The sequence below is a fragment of the Venturia canescens genome, chromosome 2, assembly GCF_019457755.1.
Source record: "Venturia canescens isolate UGA chromosome 2, ASM1945775v1, whole genome shotgun sequence".
NCBI classification, from domain to species: domain Eukaryota; kingdom Metazoa; phylum Arthropoda; class Insecta; order Hymenoptera; family Ichneumonidae; genus Venturia; species Venturia canescens.
This window is the reverse complement of record NC_057422.1, coordinates 16,451,240-16,473,248: the sequence shown is the minus strand read 5'-3', so window position 1 is coordinate 16,473,248 and position 22,009 is coordinate 16,451,240. Positions and strand designations below refer to the sequence as shown.

The 22,009-nt window shown below is 39.1% G+C and overlaps 2 protein-coding genes across 6 annotated transcripts in view; one reads left to right on the top strand and one right to left on the bottom strand.

Annotated features, from left to right (window-relative positions):
• Positions 1 to 11,138, bottom strand: part of Grd (Glycine receptor) — a 41,466-nt gene extending 30,328 nt beyond the window's left edge. For 2 of the 5 annotated variants that reach the window (XM_043410735.1, XM_043410738.1), the window contains exon 1: positions 8,906 to 9,546. Coding sequence is in view for 1 of the 5 variants with exons in the window: in XM_043410734.1 (XP_043266669.1) it covers positions 10,471 to 10,548; positions 11,045 to 11,123 (157 nt within the window). In the remaining 4 variants the exon portion in view is untranslated. Of the gene's footprint in view, positions 1 to 8,905; positions 9,547 to 10,470; positions 10,549 to 11,044 lie in introns of those variants that run through there. The other 3 variants (XM_043410734.1, XM_043410736.1, XM_043410737.1) reach the window with 3 other exon arrangements.
• LOC122405774 (remodeling and spacing factor 1-like) lies at positions 948 to 3,722 on the top strand. The gene is made up of 4 exons (XM_043410739.1): positions 948 to 1,094; positions 1,375 to 1,589; positions 1,706 to 2,079; positions 3,222 to 3,722. The coding sequence occupies exons 1-4, from the start codon at positions 948 to 950 to the stop codon at positions 3,476 to 3,478; spliced, it is 993 nt and encodes a 330-aa protein (XP_043266674.1). The 3' UTR covers positions 3,479 to 3,722.
• Positions 11,139 to 22,009: the final 10,871 nt, after the last annotated feature.

The following is a 22,009-nucleotide window of genomic DNA, read 5'->3' as shown; positions in this document are numbered from 1 at the left end:
TGAATCACGCCTGTTTATCCAAATATGTGAATATAGCTAAAGGTGAGAACAGAAAGGCTTGACTATCTCGATTTGGACGATTAAAAGAACTGGAGTTACGTCTTTATAATTGCAAGGGAGATACGAATGCACATAGATATACGAGAATCGGAGGGAGTGCGGTCTGCAGAGTTAGCGCTTCAGCAACACCGACCGTAACCACTACGATTGAGGGGAAACGGAGGCGGCTCAAAGGCACGAAACCGTGAACATCGTCATCCCGATGCTTGCTTTAGCACGTTCGTTATTCTTTCTTGCCTCCTCTCTAAATCGAAATGTAAATATATCGAAACCCTCGTTTGCACAGCCACGTTATATAATTAGTCAATTGACATGCTAAACTCTTGAATGTGGATGTGGTGCGATTGGAGGAAGGAACAGCGACGAGACGAAATAAAAGAAAAACGGATGGAAGGAGCGAGTGAAAAATATTATCGATCAATGAATAGAAGAGGCTCAGTGCCAGGCAACCAAAATGACAACAGTTTTCTCGCTAAACTTCAAATCGCGCACTCCTTCGATATGATCTGACTAAAATTCTGGTTCCTAGAATATTCAAATAATTCAGAAACTTTTCCGATGTCCGTTCTTCATCGTCCGAACACATTTTTGCGTTTTATACACTGTTTTTTGTGATCATTTTGAATTTTCGTTATGAGGAACTTTCACGTACGTAAAGAATGAAAATTTACCGACAGGGATTTTCTCGTTTGGATGATAGCATTCAAATCCGCGTGACGCTTCAAATCTCTCGAATCTCGTCGGGCGTTTGACAATGTGCGCACGGTTTCGCGATCAACTTTTGTGAAAAATGCTTCAGAATAACCTCCGCTTGTGAGATTCTGTGAAAACCGTACTCTTTGTCGCTACTCATTGCTGCGGAGAAGTAAAACTTTTGGGGGAAAAAGATGGTGAAACCATCAAATCCAAAACTCATGGCTCGGGTTCTCGAGGCTGTAACCTACTTGGGCGACGGCAAAGGCTCTGTCACCCGTGATATTCTCAAATTCGTCAAACAAAAGTCCGCATCTTCTTCCAGAAATCTTACGATGCAAGTAAGTTTCTTTCGATCTGATAGTTCTCAAGTGACGTATTTTTTCTGCCTCTCTTACGATAGTTTCCAGTCGCGTTGATCCGGTTTTTACATTAACGAGGGAATACATTTATTGTTTTTCTCAATGCCCTGTTTTTTTCAGCTTGAAACTTTCGTCAGTTGAGTTCGTTAGTTTTGTTGAGATCTGAGAAATTCATGCTATGAATGGTTCTTAATATTTTTGCTTGCTCCATGTGTAACCTTGAAACTGAAAATGTCTAAGATCGATCGCAATTTGAAAGGTTCAAAGGGCTTTGAAGCATGCGGTAACCGCGGGCTTACTCGGCTGCAGAAGTGGTCGATACAAAATGCAGCTCGAATTGAGTAACGTGCCACATCGACGTCAGCACGAGGATTCGGATGAGCACAAAAATTCTGAAACGAGGGGAGACGATATGAGCGACGAACTGCAAATCGATGGTACCAATTTGTCCCGCAAAATTCAGAGTCGACAAAAGTAAGAAAATTTCATTGAAGAAGAGAAAAAAACTTTCGTTTGATCAGTGATTAGAATGAATTGAACGATTTTAAAATTCAATGAAGATTGTCGTTATATTTTTAATCATTTTTAAGACCAAGTCGTAAGAAGCGTCCAGCGCAAAAACCACGGAAGCGCAATCGAGTTGGAGTTGTAAGGAAAGCAACGAAGCGTCGTGCAGCGACGATAGAAAAACGAGGTCGCAAAATGGACAATCGTACGAGACGTAGAACAATCAACGGAAACGATCGAGAAGAAGATTGGGCTGCGCGAAAACGAAGGATGATGTCAAAAGCTAAATTCTACATAGACGACGATGACGAAGAAGAGGACGAAGAAGAGGACATCCGAGAAAGTAGAAGACTCCCGAAAATCAAGAGCGTCAATGAGGACAGATATTCGAATGCGTCTGGTGACAGCAGTGCAGTTGGGAGACACAGAAGTCGGAGATCCAAACATCTGGCAAAGGGTAAAACAGAATCGTCCAAAGCTTGGCTATTTTAAACAAAAAGTTACGAATCAAATTCAAAAAGTTTCCTAATTCCTCGTGCCATTCGCGAATTTCAAAATACTGCCAGCAAGGTAAGAAGACGAAATGAACAGTCACTAAAAGGATTCAACAAATTTGATGAATGCAATCAACTTTCTTGTATCCTTTTTCAGCCTTAAGGTAGTTCATGCAACAAACGATTTTCTTAAGAAAGTCTTGAAATTTACACAGAGTTTAAATGGGTGGGCGACTGACACGCATTTCAAATTTTAAAGGGTTCATCTTATTGCTTAATTAGACAAGCGTGCTTAAATATGAAGAAAAATACACGGGGGTATAGAGACTATGCGTGAAAAATCGTTCCCCTTTCCATATAACGAATGAAAGCTTTTTACGAAGTTTATGAAGAAGTTCACAATAACAATGAAGGTCTAGAAAAAATTCGAGACGATCGTCTTACTAGTAATAAAGATATATTACGTTGAAGATTGAACCAAATTGTTAATGCTCATTTCGGCATTTTGTTTTTTCTTGACTTGACCCATTGCTATCACAGCCTTCTGTCTTTTTATTAATACTTTTTTCTTGATCCATTTCCCGTTGTGTTTTCCGTTTGGACTCTCTAATGCGATTTTTTACATAAAATTTTACAAAAACAAAAAATATTTTAGCCAGGGACGCATCAAATTTCGGGTTCAGTAGGTGATGGATCCTCGATTAATGAATGGCTTGTAATTTTATTCGCCGAAAGATAAATTGAAAAAATTTATTTACAATTTTGAATTAATGCCTCTGACATTAATTTAGCGTGATAATACCTTTAATTAGGAAGTGAAAAATCGACCCAATTTAGACACCCGTAAAATACGATTCTACGGGCATGATCTACTTTAAAACTCCTGTGAAAATTCGTTATAAAAAATTTTCTCTTGTTTTCTCTAATTACTCTTGAATTTCTATTGAACGTTCATACATTTCATTTGCCATAGTTACTTTAATGAAATTACAAAAAAAAAAAAAACATAAAAACCCCGCGAGCATTTCATGCTAGGCTAGAAAACTAAAGTGTGAGCAAAGAAAAATTAAACTGCATACACCATAAATATCTCCATTACAAACAGAAAGAAGAAGCCCCCCGAGGAAAGGAAATGGCGATACTGAGAGCCAGCGAAAATCTTCGAGACGTTCAACTTCGAGACGGCGACGCAGTCAGCCGAGACAACGAGAAACTCGGGAACTCCCAGCAGCCGAAGAACCGGTTGAGGATTGTGGAAGAATAACGAATGAGGAGCAAGAAACCGGGGTCGTGGAAATGGATGAAGATCAGGGTGACATCGAGAGGTCCGGAATACAACCGGATATTCAAGGCAACGAGTGAATTCTAAGCTGAACGTCAGCCGCACGCAGTATCGAGAATTCCATCAGAGACTTCGAGTTTATATTTTTCCGTTTCTATCTTCGTTATGTATTTTAATATTCCTTAAACTCAATCGTCTCGAATTTGTAAAAATGTTAAATTACCATGTCCACAGTGTTTGTATCGTGACTTTCAAATTTTGAAGTTGTTAAGAATAATTGTATCGTCAAATCCAATCAGAGTGTATTTGTGAAAGTGCCCCTGAAGATAATAGTCAAATTAATTGCAGCATGCAGCGGGAAGTGTGATTGAATAATTTATCTTCGTTGTATAATTTCAATAATAAAAATCAAAGTAAATGTATTTTTTTTAAATTCAACGAAAGGGAATGCAATTTCTAAATTTTTTATCTCCAATATTTTTCTAGGTGGTTCAACCGCGACGAACTTTCAACTACATCTTAAAATGTCAGTCACCACTGACAGACAAATTTCCCCCTTTTTTTTGCCATATCCTCATGAAAGTCAGTAAATCCATTTTCTATTCGGGCTCCTATAAACGTGTTTGCGTCTAGGCAGATTGGAGCTTCGCGTGCAGACGATTTTGGGAGGACTGAAAAACCTATCCGTTAACTTATTCCATTTCGAATCTTTTTTCCATTCGTCACAGAGGAGAGCTTCACAGAAAAGCGACTGATAGATTTTACAGTACAGCGCGTAACGTGGGCAAAAGCTTTTTGATGTTTATCGGTTTAGCCAATGGCATTTCCGTTTACGAAAGTGGGTTTCCTGAGGCACTTACGAGGGGTCAGTCGTACTACGTACAAACGTATGCGCTGAGGCATCGAGACACACGTTCCTCGGACCATATCTCGTGACACTGTGCAACGTAATCCGCTCGGCTAACTTTTTATCCTACCCCCGAAAAATATCTGGCTTTTTCCGATTCTGCGGTATGCGACGATCTTATGATAATGAGAAAATTTGTTTCTGCACTTGGGGAAAAAAAACCGATCGATGTGGAGGGGGGAAGAAAATAATTTTCGTCAACTTTTGCAAGTCAAATATCCTTATGCGAATATTCTACAACGGAATGTGTACGGAGATGGAACGGTGCGGCTTCTAAATTAAATAACTGATGGACTTGTAATAGTAAAATGGAACAAAAATATGACAGTAGTTCGTAGTTTTAGATTTACAAAGTGTGCAAAGATCATTAGCATTCACGTAACATGATTTATATGCATTGAATTTCCTATAAATTCTTGTGCAAATTGGCCAAGTTACACAAAGAAACGGTAATCGGCTGACGTCTGTATATACCGCATGGACATGAAATTCGGAGTTCAAAGAGTTTGAAAACTGCCGAGTGTTGGGGTTCGACAAATATGTTGTCAGTGAAATGGAATAAAATTCACGGGGTACACAATGATTCACACATTTTGGATGAGGGAAAAGCCTGGTTTGCTCGAGCGAAAGGGATGGATGGAACGCGAAAGAGGGCGAGAGAAAAAGGTAGGACGGGGGCGAAAGAACTCGAAAATGGGGAAAAGCAAGGCATATAAGTTTATATTAATTCGTCATTAAACCTCGATGAGCGACGACTCGGTGTAGGTATACAATTTAAATTGAATTATCAGTGATTTCGAAAAAGCTTGTAACCCCATTGAAAACCAATCGAGAAATATTGAATGCAATTGCAAGTTGGACTGCGGAGGAGAACATTTATTTTTCGCATTCCGAATGCTCATAGGACAAAAGAATTTAATCGTACAAATGACAAAATTTTATTTCAACGCATTAAAAATAATGGTTACGATAAGCACACCGATAAGAGAAAAACAAGAAGACGGTTGCTGATATTTCATTTCACGATTGATGCAAAGGACGAATGATATTAAAGCCGTACGAGTAGCCGCACGAGAGCGAGTTTTTCAAGCTTACCTTTCAAGCAAAGTGGAGTTAAGTAGCCGCGGCGCAAGTTTCATAGTGAATAGCCCATATATATAGATATTCTTTCCTCTTCACATGTATAAAGATCGAAATATATATACACATTTTATCTCCTATTTATTCATAAGTAGAAGACGAAAAAAATTACGGGACAGCCGCCATGTTTGTTACCACACAAAAGTATCGATATAGGGGCAGTTTCGGACTAAAAAATTACTGGAATATCATATCGATTGTCAGAATGACCAAAAGAATAATTTATTCTCACATGTTTGCTCGCTTTCCAAATATATTTTGAGCCGCTTTTTCTAAAAGGTCACATTTTAAGAATGAAATTATTTAAAATTCACTTCCCCATTTATACGAAAAGAAAAAGAAGTGCTTTTCTTCTCTCATCAAAAGGATCAAAAGGAAGAAAGAATATGCCATAGTTTCCAGGGGTGCGGGAAGGGAACAAGGGAGAGAGAGGAATCAAAATAAAAGGGGACCGAAATAAGGGGGGGGGGGATGAAAGGGGAATAGATGGACCCTCTCGATAAAGTTCTTCGGAGATGGTCGATGTTAGAGACCCTGGCTTGCATACCACGCGCCGCCTCTCATCATGCTTTACCGCTCCGTCCCCTATTGCCCCGTCGTTTAACTGATGCGGTAACCTAAATACGCCGAGAGTTTGCCGGATGTTAATAAAGACATCATTGAGCAAAGAAAAGGGGTTTTTCGAGAAGCCACAATGCATGGGCAAATAAAGATTTCAGCTATTTTGTTTTCGAGTTTTTATTCGTGAGATACAGAGCCAACTTGGGAAATGGAATTAGTGTTTCCTAAGGAGTTTTGCTGCGACACAAGTACCTAGTAATCACTCTTTTTGCTTTACCGAATGTCAGCAGATCTCGTTGTTCTTCAGTGGCTCGTTAAGCAACGATATACATGTGTGTACCTACTGGGTGTCTCGGAAGTTAGCCTCAGCTAACAGAGCCGAGGGCAGAAGGTCCTCAGCTTTGTTGATGGTAAATCAAGTAACCAAACAATGCTCTGGACCCAAGATCCCTCCAACTGTCCTTAATACTTTTGGCTCGAACTCTGCGAGGCACTTGTGGCGAACACACACCCTTGCGTAATCTACACCTCTGAACTGTTTTACTGCAGCGATGACCTTATCGGAAGGTTCGACCATCAGCAGTGTGCCAGAACAAAAGGACAAACGAATTTTCTCTCAGCTCCCACAAGAGTAACTTGCAGACGTTAAATCCTTTTGGCTCTTCGCAATGAAAACGTTAAAAAGATAGAAAAATCATGGTGCAATAGTTCAAGCTAACCGAGGGGGACCTCTCGGGAGTTTGAATGAAAAATGGTACCCGGGCGGGATGGTAAGGGGTTATTTCTACCGCATTTTTCGCTCGCATCGCTTCTCCTACTTTTTTTCTTCCCTCCTGTTCGCTTCTTCGCCCTCTTTGCTTCAAGCTTAACTAAACATTTCGAATTATTTTTATTTCCGATGAAAAAGTGATAAAAAGACCGACTGCATTGCATCGCTGGGTCGACGAACGTTATCAGGGGTAGACGAGTGTTGCTTCGCTGTTAAATCACATCGTTTATTTACCTGATTTTTTGCAATCGAAAAAATGATACTTGATCCGTGTTAATTCGCATGGGGGTTGACCTCGTTTCGTGAGAACCCAAAACATCATTTTTTCGTCGAGGGGACGAAATCCGCGTAGTTTTTTGTCTTTATTCATTCGTAACAACATATTTTCAAGCAGATGTATCATTTCCTCTGACGATGAGCTTCAGGATTTGAATATTCCAAGATTTTTCTTGATCAATTTGAGCCATTTTAACCAAAATTGTTCTTTGTCAGAGACCTCGTGATTGTGTATTCTCATGTAATGATTTTTTTCAAAAGAGAGTAAATACTAAATATTACTGGATATTAAAGACAGTAATAACTACCGTGAAACCCTCCCAATGAGTCATTATCTCCAGGAAGTCTTTTCAATATTCCACGAAAAAAAGTGAGACCTGAATTAAAGGGGGAAAGAATTCACCAACTCCATCCAAACCACTCCCAACGTTCATCCTGCTGCCGAAAAAATAATTTTTCTTTTAGTATTATCCGAATGAATCGATCGCAAATAATGGAAAAAAACCAGCTATAGTTATAGTGGGACTTGGCTGTTATTTGGGTCAATGCCGAAGGCATTGACGAGACAAAAAATGCAGCTGCTTCTCCGGCAGCATTTTTTCTTTATCGCTAAACTCTGTAATTTTATTAGTTAAAAAAGTCATGAATGAAGGTGTAGAAAAATGAGGGAATGCGGTATCGGGCAGTTTTTTCCACTTGATGCTCTGAACGAAGTTAGCGAGAGCGACGAGAGCTGAAGACTCGGCTCGACGTAGAACATCGTGTAACGAGTCATTCATTTTTTATTAGTTCCCAAAATCAAGGTTTCCGGGAGCTTCATAAAAATGAACGGAAATAAAATACTGAAATATTCAAAACTGTTACGTCACTTGAAACGGTTGAAAAATCTTCTGAATAAGTCTGAAGTTTTTATAAGAATCAATTTTGGTATGAATAGATACTAATAGGAATTCGAGATTTTCACTCTTTCAGATGATTTCTTAAAATGGCTAAAAAAAAAAAACACGACATGGTTGCACAATCTTCCGTTGATTTTATGGATCCGAAACTATCATCTGACCATAAATATCACCATAAAATGAAAACTCGAATTCATCTGATAGAAACAGGAAATGTCAAAAATAAGAATTTTTTTATTCTCACTGATGTATGAAACTTCCAGCTACCAAATCGATGACTTTAACAATGAGTTACAAAATATATAGAGAGCTAGCTCCACACAGGGTGACGTACAATACTTTCCTTGTACCGTTCATTCGAGCCCTCGCGATAGTTCCATTACCACTTCTTTTTTAGAGAAACTAGAAGCATTTTCACACCCGTGATGAGAGCGAAGAACGGAATTCGATTTGTTGGTGGAAAAGCGAAGGTTTGACACCGGCGCCCAATTCAATAGTGAAGTAAACGAAGTCATTCTTGTTACAAAAGATGTAAAAGTGGTACAGCGAGGCATTCGTTCAGGATCTTCGTCAACGGAATTTTCAATCAAGTCAACTCGAAGGAAATTTTCTTTATTTAAAATACTATTTACTTTTATTGTCGTCACTAAATATAGAATAAAATTGAATTTTACGGTGCGTTGGAGGATCAGGTGCACTGAAAAAAAAAAAAAAAAAAAAAAAAAAAATTTGTAACATCAATCGAGATTGCTCAGTAATCGTAAGAGAAAATAGTTGAATGAACGTTCATTTTTTGCCTACTTTTTTCAATCCAAAATATTCAAATATTTTGTTCATATCGACTCTAAAATATTCTCATCTCGAAGTGAGTATTATCGTTGTTTTTTCAGTGCACCTCTCGATTTAAATGGTTGATAAAAACATTTTCGATGTTTCGATTTAAAGTCCGGCTTACCGTGCAGACAACGGGGACACGGGAGCAGTTGTCTGTGACGATCGTAATCATAATGATGTCGAAAACAATGATCACGAAAATTCGTGTAGTTTGCTTACGTGCAATTTTTTTCACTGCGATAGCCAATCACGAGAGGGAAATGCATTATTACGAGTACGTATGGATGAGACCGCAAAAGTCACAAAAACCGGAAATGTCAACATCCTCAATAGTACGATCAACTTTTTCGCACCGTCGAAGTATCTGCGGTAAGCGGTTATCGTCACAAAGATTAATCGCGAATTTTCGAATCGCCATCAAATTCCACTTCGGTGAATTTTTTCAAAAGTATACAAGGAACCAGAATTCTTGTTCATTCCATCGCTAGTCTCACCGGATTTGTAGTCTGAAACTCTTTCCGTTATATGCATTATGAGTTGATTTAATAAAATAATAAAACACGCATTTATTTGTCATTCCTCATACCGTTGAATCGTTAAAATATTGTCGTACGGAAAGAGCGGTGTGTACGAATCGTAACTTCGCACGTAGACGGAACATAAAACAGTTTATGATGTACCATAGGGGTATCCCGTGAAAACATCGAGTCGCGAGAATCACGTGGCGAGGCCACGACGCGTACTGACGCTCAGCATCCAGTCGGACAGCTGACGAAGAGAAGCCGGAGGAGCCGCGGCAGTAGCTCTCTTTCCACCCCCTCTGAAGCCACGCCACTATCCCCACGAGATTCTAGTAACACATCCGTGCCATCTCCACGGAAAAAGCCACGATTTCCCAAAGACATGGAAACACAGCGGAGGCAGGAGCGCCAGTACGCGACTCGTCACAGCGCAGTTCCCCCTCAATTTCATCAGCTATCACTGTTATAAACATCCAGTAACTTTCCTCGTCCGAGACACAGTTCTCCCACGTCAGCGATCCATCAGCCCTTCGATTAAGGTCACTAATTTGTCCACATTCTATAAATACACGTTTCTACTGATGGATCTGGTTTTCTTAACACAACGCATAATTGCAGCTGCGAGAGCTGCGATATTTCTGGAAAGCACGTGGATCGGAACGTCTTCAAAAGCCGATTCGAAATGATCGATATAAGTGTTTCCCCGACTCCAGCCTTCATCTCCTCCCGTCCGCATGTGCGGCGTAGAACTGTCTTGTCACCACCGACTTTTTTCGCGTTACAACCCCACACATGGAAGCTGAAGATCCCATGCAGCTATGCGCGGTTTCGACGTTCAGGTTGCCCCATTCACCGTCACAGTTGTTTGCCGCTTGCTCAAATTCACTTCAACTTTTCATGCGACAGGGTAGAGTCTTACGAAAAAAAGGTTAATGCGTAAAATACATGGAAAAAGGCCATTTACCGGGTGTCTCCGAGGCTGTATCCTCGAGAAACCGGAACTGCTGTCAAACAATGATGGGAGTGAATCTGACTCGCTTCTACATCTCAAACAATATCAAAGTATCATGGGCGAATGTATTTAAGATACAAATACTGTCATGGAACAAGTGAAATACGCACGGCGAGTAAGAATATTTCTTTCAATGTTGAGAATCGCACTCACCTTTCATCGGGACAACTTCATCCTCCGCTGAAACTGTCGTTTCCATATTGACGGATCCGGATACACAACGCAGAGATACTGAGTGACATAGAATAAGCTCCTTTTTCATATTTCCATTCTTTTCGAAGACTGTCGTCTTTCAAAATATCGCATCACCGCGAATTGAAGTATCGGAACAAGTCCATCAATTTATCCTCCAGAAAGATCTGTTACGAGATGCCACCTTCTAAGGCGAGGATATGTTTGGAAAAAATTGAGTACGCTCTCAACCCAAATAGCCAGACCGTACGTTACTCTCGTGGCCGCATTTGTTACTGTCACGTCTTCGCGAGACCGTTCGCGCGATACGTTTCAATGATAGTGTTAAAAGGAAAGAAAAAGAGAGAAGTTCTCGCGCGGCGAGGGTTTAAGAATAGGAAAAGGAAGCTCCGGAGGCAAGTTCCACTTGCAATAAGGAAAAAAACGGGATGTTTAGAGTCTCGTCTCTCAAATGAGGCAACACTGCACGTACATACGCGTGAATGGACACACGTCGACACCAGGCAAAACCACACATTCACTCCTTAACACTTACCCACTTTGCGAGCACGTGAATTCTCTTCATTTTCACACACGTGAAAAAGCACCCGAGATAAATGCGATGAAGATGCCATCGGGTATGGGAAAATCGATACATCCAGAGTCGATATTATGGTGATATATCCGCACATGCCAAACGCAAAATGATGTCGTTATTTAGAATAGAACCTTTGGCTTTTAGATGCCCCCTGGGCAAAACCAAATCCTGATGTTCTCGACAAAAGAACTGTAAAGATAAATATGCGAGGATGGATGCACGTATATCGCTAGACATATGGATGCCACTTTGTGAAAATATTCATCGAATATGAACGAGTTAATATTTGTGACGTATGTTTAATTGCGCTTCAAAGGTGACTTTTGGAAAGAAGTTCATTCGTGTATAGTTTTACAAAAAATTCTTTCGATAAGAAAATAAAATTTGTTCCCGTATTGTTTGCCTGCTCTTGCTTCGATGATTTCCCGATTTTTCATCAATGAATATTTTTCTTTCAGCTTTCAATGAGCGTTAAATGATGCAATATTGCATTGAAACTTTTCGATAATTGTTGATTTCAAGAAACAAATGAAACGTGAAGACGATCAGTGAAAACAAAATGGGTTAAAGTAGTTCGGCCGTTCGATAAAGTACGGTTATGTGTATTTAAAGTGTCGGACTCAATCATTGACGAGTCAAGTTGAAGTATAAATTTTGTCTTTTATGATATTTTTAAAGCATATCATTACATTCTTGTGATAAAAATATTCTCAATGTAAGTATTTATTAATTGTATTATTAATTTTATTAATAATTTAAACTTCAATTTAATCTACATGAAATAGTTGCCAACTTGATTAGTCATAGAACGACCAAACTACCTTAAGAAGTGAAATTCACATCGTAAGGCTTTCCAGTGGAATGCGAATGTTAATCATTCTGAATTAAAAATTGAGAAAAAAGCGATTTTTATCTGCTTGGTCTAAAATTTGGAAGTTTCACAGATTGACGCAAATTATAGCTGCAAATCCTCTCGCGTGCCTTTCGATCAATGAGGGGATTGAGTGATGTAATTTTCACCTGTCATCGTCATTCATTAGTACCTATTATGGATCAAGCCCAACCGGGCTCGTTTCGAAACATTTGCATCAAACATTTGCCACAGTGATTTGCACGCGTGAACATAAACGTGGGTGGTACGACTTCTCAGCTTTTACTGTGTAATTTTCCTATATCAATGTAAAATGTGCACAGACAGATTTTTCGAATGCATAAGAGCCCATGCAAAATTGGAATGTGTATTCTGTAAATAGGCTGCAGATGACTGCGCTCATACTGCTATATTTATCGAACATCAATGGATTCATGTAATAGCAGACCCACCAATAATCGTAAAGCTACCGAGTATCGGAAGAACTGCAACATTCAACCTCAATCAGCAATCATAATATAAATTAACTGACACAATCACCGCTAGTGTCATAACGAAAATCGAAGCCTCATCAGAGGCATTCTTATGCCTTTTTTTCAACATGTCAAGTATGAATGAGATTCATGTTCGGACGGTGGTTACAGAGGTTCTCTGATTATAACGATTACGAATTGGATCAGTCGGGTGAAAGGAGCGAGCGGGAGCACCAGTTGGCGAAGCACGAACGCTTCATTCCCAGGATATTCTATTTTCATCTGTCCTTGCTGAAATGTTTAAATTCAATCGTCCAAAACAATATGTCAAATGCAGTTGATAGTCTGTCGAGCAACAAGTTTTCCATACGCGGAAAAAAGGATTTTTTATATTCGTATCCGTAACAATGGTCCTCATGAGTCGATTCTTTGAGATGATGCGATTTTCTTGTGACGTTTCACAACAAGGAAAAAAACGGGGTTGGCTCTTGAAGGACAAATAAACATGAAAGAAATCTGAGTGAGCGGGCTCGCGAATAAAGCCGCTGCCGAAGCTCTAGGATCATGCATGGGACAAAGTATTCTGCAGCTTAGAACCGATCAGACAGTGGTTAGCAGCACTTAACCTTTTTTCACGTTCTTCATTTATTTTCCTCATAAAATACGTTTTTCCCCTTTCTCATTTCTACTCCCTTTATCCCTGATTTCGTTTTTTTTCCGGTCATGTCAGTGACGACAGTGATCGAGGAGCCGATCGTATTCGCGAACATTGAAATATGGAATGAGATTCAAGTTCGGTTGTCACTAACAATCTTTCAACTTTTTTTTAATGATGAACATTCCCAATGAAAAAAGAAGGAGACCGACATGATAGCCGTTTGATTGCCAGCGTATTTATTCAAACTCGATGTTTTTAAGGATGATCAATCACCAGATCGAATCCAAGATTATGACCTGAAATTTTAATACGATGTAGATGAACATTTTACGTGACGATTAACAAAACTTGGGCTAGATTGACCATCCAGTTATTTTGTAATTAAATTGCAAAGTCTAGCGTTTTGAGGGACCGATATTATTGGAGGATAAATGGGACATTAAGAATTTGATAAAAAATAGAAAAATCGTACCTCACGAGGTTTTTAACAAAATAATCTTACAAAAAAATTTTGATTTCCAGTTGACAATTGTGAGAACGTCGAAGTAGTACTTAAGGAAGTTGAGGCATTAGAATGAAAATGATGTCACCGCTTTTAAACCGATTGCATCTTATAAAGTGAAGTGTAAAAAAAAATCAGTTAATTTTTCAGACAGTTTAGGAGCGTCGTTGCTGAGAAAAATCAATAACAATTTGGGCCAAATAACATGTAATCTTATGGAAGTCAAGACACATTCAGTGATATCTCCGTTAAAAATGATGCTAAAAATATGAAATTTTTTGGGCAACATGAGCAAGGCTTGCCGAATAATGTCAATTTTTTTCAGATTTATTAGGAGATTTGCTGAGATTATATTAATAATAATCTGTTTTCCGTGCAGTTTTTTGATGCTAGGATCGTCACTGTTCGTGTTTTCAACTGAGCTTTCACCAGTTTTTCGTCTTTTTTTCCCCAACTTTTCTTTAAAGTGTATGCAACATTGCCAAACTGTAAACTGGCCTAACTTTTGAAAGGTACAGGTCATCACTTTTGGGTAAAAAAAATGACTGTACAGCCTCAACTTCCTTAAAAATGTGGCAACGTCACAACTAACACATGGTGCTGCCAGCGGTCATAACCTAGCTTTACATCAAACACCAATACAGGATATTACAATAGCAACGTTGCCAAGTGCGTTTTGTTTACAATTTTTATATGGACAGTACTGCATGGTCGTTGACGATATTATTTTTTCAGTTTTCACGAATATTACTGTGCTATGAGATACTAATGTACCGATAATTATGCATTTTAAAATCGATAACGCGAATATTCCACACCGGTAAACGTGAATCAGAACAGCGATGAGTACAATAACTTTGGGCTCTTTTTCGACTCCGAAGTCATGATCGATCATTTTTCTTTGAATGAATTCTCATTAGCATACTTTGCTACAAAATTGATAATTCTTCCAATGAATCAAGTGCAGAAAAAGCCGAACTCCGAAACTAGAATTCCATGACGATGCATTATCTGATTAGACCTGTAGAGCAGTGCTCGCTGGTAATCGTGTCGTTATAACTCTACAAATACAAACCGGTGAACCAATTTCTTCGGATCTTACTTGACCTAATCTTGTTGCACTTCACTTCGCTCGAGCTAACTTTCCTGATTGGCGGATTCATGTTTTCGACCGATGCTAGTTTACTGTGAGGAGCATCGTTGCATTAGAACTTATGAGTCGTTTGAACATTCGACTTCTTTACAAAAACGAGATTCGAATTCATCCACTATAATAATCTGACGGAAAGCACTAGTTGATGCTGAACTTTTCAAACAAGGCTTATGCTCTGGTATATCATTGAATTTGTGCCAACGCATTGATTTACCTACTTCCCTAAAAAAGGTGTGGTTTTCGACCAAGTCCTCCAAGTAATGGAACCCAACAGCATACTCCACTGCCGTCACTGCCTTAACGGAAGCTCGCGAAAGATACCAGATCGAGAAAATACATTACCATAAACAAGAAACATACCACCGATTTATTTCAACAGATTGAAATGGAGACACGAGACAAGTTCGAAATACGAGACGAAACGATGTCATCTTCACTCTAGGTCTACGGCTTGTCATAAGTTACCTCGAACACGCGGATAAGCACTGGAGCATAACTGGTGAGAGTTTAGGGGTCGCGTATGATCACTATCGCATTCACCGGAAGTCGAGGACGACGAGAAAGAGGAGCAAAAGCAGGATTACGTATAGATAGGTATAGCGTAATATACGTTGGCAATAGAGTAGTTGTTGGGACAAGGGGGGTTGGAAAGCTCTATGAAGTTAGAGAGGGAGAAACTCTGTATATAGTACCCTGCGAAGAGTACTTCAAGATGGCACCATCAGCAATATTCACAAGCTCGGATGCTTCCGGCGCGCCTTCCTCTCATCGCCGCTTTTATTTTCTCCCTCTTTCGCGGTTTTCTTCTGCCCTTCAGCATTCACCCTTTCGCGCCTCATCATCCCTCATTGAGAGCACCGATACACCTCATCTCTCTCCGCCTTTCTCTCCACTCTGTTTTCTTACTTTTTTTCGCAATTTTACATCATTGCAACCTTGTCTGGCTTAGCGATGCACCTTTTTCATTTTCCTCTTTTTTTGTCTTTTTTTTTTCGTTCGATACTCAACTCTCGCTCTGTTCTTGGTCGCTCCTCCGGCTTTTCCTCTTCTTCTATCCTCCTCCCCTGACCCCTTCCGTCACTACGATCGCGCGCGCGGTCTTCCACGTACACGTATACCTTTTACCTTTTGCCGACTCTCGATCTTCGTGTAACCTACATTCCACGCCCTCATTCTCCCATTCCGATTCGCGCGTATTCTTGCTATAAGACGATGACAAAAATTTAACCGGGGTTAAAAGAGGTAAGGGAAGACGAGAAAAAAACACAATCTTACCTTTGCCGCTTGTGTATTAAGGTTTTCTTACGGTCTCTGACCTCTTTGGTCTCGGAGAAAAAGAACTTTGTCAGGCAATTTTTTTGACTGGAAGACAACGCGGATACGCGACATCGAGAACATAAAGCTTCATAATTTTATGATTAAGAAAAGTAATCAACATTTTTGATAACTCCGCCTCGTGTCCCTTCTTCATTAAGCTTTTGTCGTTGTTTTTCCCTCTTGAAGGTTTGCTAGCCTCGGATCTTCCACTGACTCTATCCGGTATTCTTTAATTGTGCAGCTGGTCAAAACTTTTTTGCTGGAGCTTCTTTCCGAGACTTACAGGAGGAAGAAAAACCTTCAAATAATGTTCTGAATTTTGAGTGGCGAATGAAATAACTTGAGAAAATTATTTCCGTGCACCGGTGGATTCTCCCCGACATCAACAACTGCCGGAAAGATCAGCAGTGTAAATTTCAAATCTGACTTTTGTTCGGGACCCCTGTGTGCGTATTCAGGAATACATAAACATAAACTAAAGAGTCATCAACATGAGAGAAACACTAATAACACTTGCCACGTCGTTTCCCATATTACCATTTATGCACGCGGTACTCTGTACCGTAAATATCACCTCCGTACACACATACAAATATGAATTTACCCTTCGCAGCACTAATACGTGCGAAATATGTCTTAACGTTGGAAATAACACGGAAGCGCTCAAGAGAGAAGAAGAGAGGAGAGAATTGTGGAAGTAACGAAAGCTACGAAGAAGCAGCCAGTAAGATGACACGAGAGCTTCCCCCAGAGAAGGGGGAGGATCACTAGGTAGTTTAATTTGCGATGTTTCGTGCTTACATAGTCGAGAGATTCCGGAAGTTCCACGATCACTTGTCGAGGGTTTTCAGCCTCCATTTATGTGCTACAGTGAACACTTCTATATGTATATGTCTCTACGAGCATAAACGTATGTCTATATTCAAGCAAGCATATGTATAGCACAATATTAATACTGCGGCTAACGGTGACGGTGGCCAGGTTTGCGATATAAATTCCAGAACCTCTCTTAAGCAGCCCCAAGTAGTATATTGGCTAATTAAATTATGTTTACACTTCGGTACATCGTGATATTTAATGAATTTATCGCTCGTGACCTAATCACGAGTAATAAATCAAGGATTTTCAATCTACACTGTCGTTTATACTCGACGTTGTAGCAGCAGTAGGTCAATCGAGTAAGATATACATCTGTGAGAGTCTGTTATCAACGCTAAAGTGGAAGGATTGCTCGGAGTCGTATTTGTGGGATAAACGGCCTTTGATCTCTCGATGCTCGAATCGAGTTTTTCAGCTCAAAAACTACCGACATGTCCATTTGAAATATATACTTTTTGTTACTCCACAGTTTTGAAATCAATGCAACTCTCTGTCAAGTTCAAGGCTGTTTATTTACATCGGAACCGGATCACGGAGTGAGCGATTCGATTAAACGTAAATCGACGTGATCGACGAGCTTTGATACAATCATTGAAATCGGAGCCGTATGCAGAACATGAGAAATCGCGGTACACAGTGCAAGGGACAGTATCAACCTCGATATGGAACATCGAAGCGAATCAAGATGGGATTACACGTTTGGCATATCTCCCTATTCATCTCCCTCTCTTTGTTTATGTATAAGCTAGAACAACAATCCCCAGCACCTTCGATATCCTCGAGCCGATTTGTTCTAGAGAAATACTTCCGATTGCAGCTGCATGGATTGGGAGGGCCCGTTCGCAGCAATGGTTTTTTCCCCTTGAGGACATACCGCGGAAATTCAAAGTTCGATTTAACAGGAATAATTATTTGAACAACTGTCTTCCATACGAACTTGAGCATTAGAACAGAAATTGAGAAATTGGCAAATTGCGGGTTCTTGCCGATCTATTCGATAGATCCAGAGACGTGAGAGCGTTTTGAGGATACACCGAGCAATTTTGATGGGTCATCAAGTCCTCCAATTATAGACCTGTTGGCTGAGGGCAAAAGATTCTCAAGTTACAGACATTGGAATACTCCGAAAAGAAGTTGGTCTGACGACATCTTCTGGCCTCTTTAAGGCCTTACATAACTACAGAATTTTCAAAAAATCGTCTTTTTTTATAGATTATTATTTTTTATGGTTTTAGATATATTTTTCTGTGAAAGTCGATTGTAAAAATTTCCTGTAGATCGAACGTTATTATCGAAAACGTTACTGCCCAACGAGAAGGTCTAACTCATACAATTTTAATATTTTTTTATACGTTTTTTTGTAAGTATTCGAAATTGTTTTCTCTGTAGTCTGTCGAGTCGGATTTTTTATATTGTGATTAAAAATTTTTATAAACATAATTAAAGTGTGACATTTATGACACAAAATGCACACTTTTTTTAAACTGCCGTGAATTGCTAAATTTTTCGAATTTCAAAAATTCTGCTCAACAGACTATAACTATAACTTAATTTTACATTCATTTTTTTACGTATTGCAGATCTTTCAACATTCCAAGAAGAAATGATGCAGACCGCGGAGTAACTTTTTTTTGTTTGAATGTGTAGTAAACGACGTGTAACAATTATTTTTATTAATTTCTATTGCTACCTCTTCTAAAAACAGTTTTTCTTTTAACGCGTTTTAGGCACTGCCGGACGTATTAAGGCGTTAACCGTCAATTCCTATAAACGTCTAAAAAGCGCATATACTGGGATTTCAATAATGAACTTCCTTCGCCCTTGATTCTCGGATTTTCTACAGTCAATCGACGTACGTGTAAAACACTATCTGCAACGTGTAGAGAACTGATCCCGATGTCAGCTCACCTAAGTGCGCCCGCACCATTCCGATTTGATCCGTTCGAATACCACTCTATGCTAAGTGATTCTAATTCAATAAACTTGGATCCATTTGAAATTCTAATGTACCGCGAGAGGTCTGCGTGTGGACATATATGCACGATGGTTAACCAAATGTAGATTTTAGCCCGCACGAATTGTAATACGTATAGCAATATGCGTACGCAATCATCATCCTAATTGCGTATATGGTGATGCGTTATCACCGTTTTTATAATGCATCGTTCACTTCTGTGCCTAGTGCCTTAGCCCTCGAACATTTGCATTTCAAACGAATACATATTTCTGAAATATTGTGGGGAAATGCAAATTCGCCGATTATCACTTCGAAGGTCACTCGCTTTTATTGCATGCTCCTAAACAGTAAAAAAATATTTGGAAAACTCCGCATTCGGGTCTTTAGACAATCATGATCGTCATGACGATTGTCGAGGAGAAGAGAAAAATCAAAAATTTAAACTGTCTGAGAAAGAATTTTGTCACGTAACCACTAGTAAAATGACTGTAGAGAAACATTGAAACACGTGAGGCACGATTTCGACTGCCACGTGTTTCTTTTGTTAGGATAACACAGCTGCTCTTCCAGCACTCGGAAATTCTCACGCCTGAAAGGGTAGATTAAGAAACTTGAAATATTGATCACAGAAGCCTGGAAATACGTGCGACACGTGCAATTCTAAGTTTCATACTTTTTGTCAAACTTACGTATGACATGGTGCCCTCGAGTGATGAATTGACAGATTGAACTGCTCTAGTCGAAGATCTTTTTCGTGATGATTCGATCTGTTGGATCGAGGGACTGGATTGGTACGAAAATCTTCATTTCTTAGGTGGCACATTATTTGGTTTTCCGCTATGTTGAACGTGTAAGATAAAGCTTCTGTAAAAAGCTCCTTACTTTCAAACTTTATTCGACTCGATAGCTCAAATTTGACAAAACTTCGTTTCTTGTATTGAAATGGTGTGTAGTCTTACAAACAGTGCTTTCGAGCAAACTGGCGTTCGAGGGTTAACTGACTCGCACTGTTTTTTGTCTCTGACCGTATGTGACAGCGAAACACTTAGCCACAGAATGTCAGAATTAGCATATTCATCTGTTTTGAAATTGGCATTGTTGTTCAAGCCCCATAGTCAAATCTCTATTTACGAAGATGGAAGTTCAAGAAGAGGGAAAACTTTTGGAATACTTAAACATTGTTTGTAGGCCACCAAGACGCTTTTCCGCATACATTTTATGTAATACATGACATCCCACGTGACTTCTCGCGCTAGTGGTTCTGACTATTTAAGATATTTCTGAAATAGTTAAACCAATTGATAGTATTCTGTCTGAAGTCTTGCAAACGTTACAATTTTTTGGAGAAATTCACCAAACTCTGTTTTCATCCGAAACGAATACGTTTCCCACCCAAGACGGTAGTCTTTCTTTTATTTTTAGGGCAGGATTACAATTTCAAAAACCCTTGAAATTAGTTGAACGAGAGACCATTTTTCCTCCCTTTTTTTCTATCTCGTACATTGTTTCTAAGTTTAATATTTTTTTCTTAACATTTTTTCAATTCATGATGTTATAAAGCGTGTTATTTTCGGGTTCGTTCCAACATTGAAATATGTAAAAAATTCTGAATTCTATCAAAAAATTTATTGTTCGTGCATCGTCATTTTTTTTGTACCATAGCATAATTCAACAATGAGCGCGAAAAACGGTATGGAAGACCGCGATATCCATAGGCGCGCAAAGACAGTGATTTGACGAAAAAAAAGAAAATCGTAAGCAATTGAAATGTGAGTGAGCGAAGACGTCCTTTATATCGAACAGAAATACTCAGCAGTGAGATGAAAACTAATCGATATTCCCAACATTCGTCGACGTTAAGCGGCGCCTCTTGCGATTTCACGATTTCGTTATCAACACGTCGATCTGACAAACGTCCCGAACGGTTTTCGTTGTTCTCTCTCGAAAAAGATTGACGCGAAGCCATTAATTCAGACACAAAGCACTTCGTCAAAATTCCAGGTTATGCGCGATAACACGATTTTCTCCCTTTTGCCCGAGGCAACTACGATCCGCTGACATCCTGATAATTGAGATAGAAACGAACGCAATTGAGGATTTTGTTCTGCACAGTTATGCAAACTACGTGTATTCATAATCGCAACTTTTTTATTCTCATATCAAAACGTTCGTTTTCAAATCGTCAGACTTTCCAAAAGTTATGAAGAATTTTCGTCGCAGAAACTCGGTCATCGTTTACACAGTTAAATCACTTCCGATACGCCACATTCCTTCAGAACGAATCCTTGTAAATAGGATTTATGCCATGATCCTTCTTCTGAATAGACCAAATCGTATGCGGAGTGTCGCAAGGAATAATTTCATTAAGGGGGGAAACCACATTAGGAGATTCGAAAAATCCGATTTTTTTTTATTGCATAAATCATTAGCATAACTATCCAAGTATACGCTTTCAAAATTTCGAAGCGAAATTCGCGTTCGTTTAGATTTTATGAGCATAGAACCGAGTGCACATCGGGTACAGGTTCGAACCCTACCTCAGGTAGTCTTGCGCAAAACGAAGCCTATGAGGAAGAAGAAGGATTATTATATGAACCAACTTGTGAGATGATTATCATGATTTTAAGGGTATTTTTCTTTGCATAATTAGAGAAAAAATGGTGAAAATCGAAGTAAATTGTTCTAACGCCTGCAAATTTTTTAATTTTCATCATTTTCACCTGCATTGAGGTTCATGTTCTTAGAAAATAAGTTATTAATGTAAAATCAAAACCTTTTTGATTTCAAATGAAAATCGAAATGGTTACACTGTGCGCAATTGGAGAACCATATACTCACAACCTTAAGCGGATATCACAGCGTAACTTTGTTATTTTTGGCTGAAATTATTCAAAAAAATTTACAAAAACTGTTCGAAATGCGAATGAAATGATGTCGAAATTTGATTTAATTCTAATTAATTTTTCGTGACGAAAAAAAATGTGAAAAGTAAGTGTCAAACAGCCTCTTAATGTGGTTTTCCCCCTTAAAACTCTGAATTTCAACATTTTGAGTTTGTTTCAGTCTGATATAGATTTTGATCATCGTCGGAGTGGTTTTTTTCCATGAACCTT

Coding starts and splice junctions, on each gene's coding strand:
- LOC122405774 (XM_043410739.1), top strand. CDS start 948: ATGGTGAAACCATCAAATCCAAAACTCATGGCTCGGGTTCTCGAGGCT. Junction 1,095..1,374: donor CCAGAAATCTTACGATGCAA/GTAAGTTTCTTT, acceptor GCAATTTGAAAG/GTTCAAAGGGCTTTGAAGCA. Junction 2,080..3,221: donor ATCCAAACATCTGGCAAAGG/GTAAAACAGAAT, acceptor CATTACAAACAG/AAAGAAGAAGCCCCCCGAGG.